The sequence below is a fragment of the Epinephelus fuscoguttatus genome, linkage group LG21 (assembly GCF_011397635.1).
Source record: "Epinephelus fuscoguttatus linkage group LG21, E.fuscoguttatus.final_Chr_v1".
Classification (NCBI taxonomy): domain Eukaryota; kingdom Metazoa; phylum Chordata; class Actinopteri; order Perciformes; family Serranidae; genus Epinephelus; species Epinephelus fuscoguttatus.
In genome coordinates, this window is record NC_064772.1 from 20,445,595 (window position 1) to 20,450,718 (window position 5,124).

General features: G+C 40.9%; 1 protein-coding gene across 1 annotated transcript; it reads right to left on the minus strand.

Annotated features, from left to right (window-relative positions):
* Positions 1–2,349: 2,349 nt before the first annotated feature.
* LOC125881593 (nanos homolog 1-like) lies at positions 2,350–3,509 on the minus strand. The gene has a single exon (XM_049564778.1). It carries the CDS (start codon positions 3,375–3,377, stop codon positions 2,625–2,627), a length of 753 nt encoding a protein of 250 aa, XP_049420735.1. The 5' UTR covers positions 3,378–3,509; the 3' UTR covers positions 2,350–2,624.
* Positions 3,510–5,124: the final 1,615 nt, after the last annotated feature.

The window sequence follows — 5,124 nt, forward strand, 5'->3', positions numbered from 1 at the left end:
AGGCACACATAGACTGCGGTCGAGGAGGAGATTCTATTGCTTTAAAAAGAGCTGGTTGTGTAATAGTGAGGCTTTTATGGCCCCTCTGCACGTGTACCTGTGTGAAACTTACATCATCAATGTTTGCGGACTCTCTCTGTGTCCTTAATGGTGGAAGCAAAGATGAAAAATCTGACCCAATTACTCTGCTACATAACTGAGTTATAAACAATTACAAAGGCTGGACTTTGTCCTGGTAGTCATGTTTGGTAACAGGTCTGTTTTGGTTTCTGTCCCAGCAGGTGAGACCAGGTACTCTTTTATGAATAGGTAATAAATCATTGTAACTTTGTACAACTTCATCTTGAGAATTTTATGAAATGTTGGTGCGCTGCCCACTGGAGAAAATGTATCATGGAAGGGTGACATTTAGATGCTCTTGCAAAATTAAATCAGTCATGACCCAACTGTCTTACCTCAAGTTTACTTCATGTCATTAAAATGTGCTTTTTATATATTTTAGTGGTGGAAACAAACTAAATAAATTGCTTATTCAATTTTGACATACTTATACTTGAGTATTTCCATATTTCTAGTTGTCTCAGAGAGAAATATTGTATTTTTTTTTTAAATCTAGTTTACTTCTAGTTTCCTTGGATGAATTACTCAAGGGTCCTACTGCACAAAAGCCCAGGAGCCCTAAAGTGTCAGAGGCCCCCTCCTGGGCTTCATCTGCAAAATATCACCAAAATCAACGAACACCAACCAGGAAGTGATTTAAAACCACAAAAGCACACAAGAAGACCGCAAACAGATGCAGTGCAACTGCAAAGTCACACAAAATAACTACAGAAAAGGGCAGAACAACCACAAAAGACACAAATGACGCAAAAGAGACGCAAAACAGCCACAAAGAGACACAAAATTGACTAGAAGAGACATAAGACAACCAGAGAGACACAAAATAAGCACAAAAGACATACAACGACCACAAAGAGACACAAAATGACCTCAAAGAGACACATAACTACCTAAAAATCACAAAATGATGCCAGAGACAGAAAACAGCCACAAAGAGACACAAAATGGACTAGAAGAGACATAAGACAACCACAGAGACACAAAACAAGCACAAAAGACATACAACGACCACAAAGAGACACAAAATGACCTAAAAGAGACAAAAAATGACCACAAAGAGACACAAAACAACCACAAAAACACACAAAATGACCTCAAAGAGAAACAAAATGGCCTCGAAGAGACATAAGGCAACCACAGAGACACAAACAACCACAAAAGACACAAAATGACAGTCAAAGAGACACAAAAGAGACAGAGTTAAAACCACCACAAAGTCTGTGTGTCTTGCTCCTGTGTAGGAGAGGTTGAGGTTGTCTCATAATCCGCCCATGCCAGTTGCATCACAGGTTAGTCTTTTACATAAAAGACATATGCATAGAGTCTGGCACATTGCTATTGTTAAACTAACAGTGTACAAAGAAGTTAAAATAACCTCCTCAGCTACAACGTTAACGTTAACGTTAAAATGCGTTAAAATGTCTTTCACCTGAAAGCATCATATGTAATAATTCAACAATAAGACCTGTGATATAACCAGGGTCATTGTTCATATGGCTGTTTAGTAACAGCAATTTATCACCCGATCAAAGCAGCACTTGGACCAGAGTTTACTCTTTTATAATTATTAATCAGTGAGTTATGAAATGATGACTCATTGCTCCCCTTTTTGCTGCACTGCACTATACTTATATTTTTGAACTATACATTATGACACTCAGTGCACTATTACACCTTATGTCTATCTCATACTATATCACAATGTATTATATTAATGTTACTTTACTTTTGCACCATATTCTGATATATTAATAGACAAACACAGTACCATCCAACCAACACCTGTTGACCCTGCTGTTAATAATCATACACTGACACTTTAACAGTATCACTCACTTTACCATGTCACTTGTCTTCTAAATGCTCTTATAGGTTTTATTGTTTTAATTTTAATTTATTCACATCTTATTTCTGTTATTGTATTACTTATCTGTGTTTATTTCTGTCCCTGTACCACTGCAAGAACTTAACTCCCACTGGGGATTAATGAAGGTGCATCTTTTGCTATTAAAACGGTAGGCTACCTATTATATCTGATCTTAATTATTTAAGTTCAGGTTGCTGTAATCATTTATTTTTAGTGTTAAATCTAAAGTGCATTTGCATATTTAGGTTTGGAAATACAACTATAGTTTCTTATCGAAAATAAGCTGTTAATAGTTTTGCCTGATTTCACCCTCAAATTAAACAGTTACAATGACCACAACAACAAAACTAACTTCAGCCATATTTATTTTTGATGATACATACAAAAATAATTTTCCAAAATGTGAATTTTCAACATTGTTGTCTCAAGGTTTGAAAACATTTTACCTGAGACTGAAATCATATTTAGGCTATTCACAGCAGAGCATGACTGGAGCACAATGACAGTAACATAATAATAATGCAAAGTGCACAATTTCACTTGAATCTCATCAGGAACCTGCAACAGTTTAACATGAACACGTGCCCAAAACAGGTCTCAGTAATTATGTACAGTCCTTTCAGCGTCATCAGTCATTTCAGTTTCCCTTCCGAGCTCTGAGCCTGAGCCACGGCAGGATCCCCGCAGCGTCTGGCCTCCTGGCCTGTGGGCAGTAGCTGCGGGTGTGGGCGTTGTCCCCGGTGGCCTCACAGATGGGACAGGTGTAGTTGTAGAGGATGGGGCAGCTCACCTTCCCGTCCTCTGACTTCAGGTTGTGTGACCGGTACACCTTTGCAGTCTCCCCGTTGTGCCTGCAGAAGGGGCAGTACAGGGAGGAGGCCTCGCTGCAGCTGCTGTCCGAGAGGCTGGAGGGTGAGGCAGGCCCGGAGAGGCTGCTGCTCCTGGGTGACGTAGTCCCGCAGAGGGTGGTGCTCTTGGGTGAAGTGGTCCCGGAGAAGCTGGTGCTCCTGGGTGAAGCAGCCTGCGGCAAGGTGAAAGGTGAACTAGTCCCTAACAGGCTGCTGCTCTGTGACGCAATCCCCAACACTGTCAAAGGTGTACTAGTCCCCGAGAGGCTGCTGCTGCGTGAAGTAGTCCCCAAGAGGCTTCCGCTGGGTGAACTAGTCCCATAGTAGTTTTTGAAATCCTCCTCCCAACATGCCCTGAAGTAGCTCCACGGTGCTGCTGCTTCTGTCTCGAGGCCCTCCATGTCTGTGGAGCCCAGATCATGATTGCTACTCAACATCTTCAGCAGTCCGCCCAGGTTCATGTAGTCATGCCACATGTCGAAGCACTCCCCGTCGGGGAGCAGCGAGCCGTGCAGCCCAGTCTGTCTCAGCAGTTCTTGCATCTTCGCAGAAAATTAGGGTTTTTACGGATGTTGGAGCGTGACATATTTATAGATGTCAGATCTGGCTTTAAGGTGCAACAATATTTAAGAGGCATCAGGTTGGACAGACCGTCTGCACGTGCAGGGGGAGATAAGTACCCACCCCTCAGTCTCCACTTGATGTGCATATAGATGGTTTTCTTTCATCTCAGGATGGTGCCAGTCAGGTTGATGGACTGCTTTAATGATCCTAATGATGACTTTAGGTTAACGCAGGGTCAGAGGTACAATGGAATGCACTGAACTTGGAAACGAACCAGCACTATAGATAAATGGTGAAATATAGATTAAAAAAAAAAAAACTACAAAAAAATGCAATAATAATATTGATATTTTTTATTTTTTTATTTACTGTTTATTTGATGTGGACATCACAATTGCATTGGACGGACCAGATGCATTGTTTGAGTGTTTTAGCACACGTGCTAATTCGCAACACTTGTCCACAGGAGGCTTTTGAAATTATAAAAATAATAAATGTAAAAGGAAAAGAAAAGAAAAAAAAAACATGCAGTGTACAATAACATACAACAACAATAACAATAACAATAACAATATTATTTTATTTATATATTTACATTTTATTTTCTATTTTAATTAATTTAATTTATTTTAATGCAATAACGCTAATTATTATTATCAGAATCAGAATCAGAATCAGAAATACTTTACTGATCCCCGAGGGGAAATTGTTTATGTTACAGGTGCTCCTTGCAAGAGAGGAAAGATACGTGAAAATATAAGAAATTTAAACAATAGTATTAACAAATATAGAGTTAAATAAACAGGAATTATTAACAAACATAAACTTAAATAAATATATATATATATATATACATATATATATATATATTGTAAACTGAACAAGATTATTTACACAAACAAAATATATACAGTCAGGGTGAATGGGGTTATTGCACAGATAGATTAAATTATTGCAGTGGGTGAAATAGTCTCAGGGCCACTCAGAGGGAGGAGTTGTACAGTTTGATGGCCACAGGCAGGAATGATTTCCTGTGGCGCTCAGTGGTACATCTTGGTGGTATGAGTCTCCCACTGAAAGTACTCTTGTGCCTGACCAGCACATGGTGGAGTGGGTGTGAGACATTGTCCAAGATAGTTCGTAGCTTAGACAGCATCCTCCTCTCTGACACCACCATCAGAGAGTCGCATTCCATTCCCACGACGTCACTGGCCTTGCGGATCAGTTTGCTGAGTCTGTTGGCGTCCGCCACCCTCAGCCTGCTGCCCCAGCACACAACAGCATAGAGGATAGCACTGGCCACCACAGACTCATAGAAAATCCTGAGCATAGTCCGGCAGATGTTGAAGGACCTCAGTCGCCTCAGAAAATAGAGACGGCTCTGGCCCTTCCTGTAGAGAGCGTTAGTGTTCTTAACCCAGTCCAGTTTATTGTCAATGTGTACCCCCAGGTACTTATAGCTCTCCACAATGTCCACACTGGCCCCCTGGATGGAAACAGGGGTCACTGGTGTCTTGGTCCTCCTCAGATCCACCGCCAGGTCCTTTGTCTTTGCCACGTTGAGCTGCAGATGGTTCTGCTCACACCATGTGACAAAGTTATCCACAACAGCCCTGTACTCATCCTCATCACCCTTGGTGATACATCCAACTATAGCAGAGTCATCAGAAAACTTCTGAAGATGGCAGGTCTCAGTGCGATAGCTGAAGTCCATGGTGTAGAAAG

Bases quoted from the DNA above. Each gene is read 5' to 3' on its own strand.
- LOC125881593 (XM_049564778.1), bottom strand. From the start codon at position 3,377: ATGCAAGAACTGCTGAGACAGACTGGGCTGCACGGCTCGCTGCTCCCC.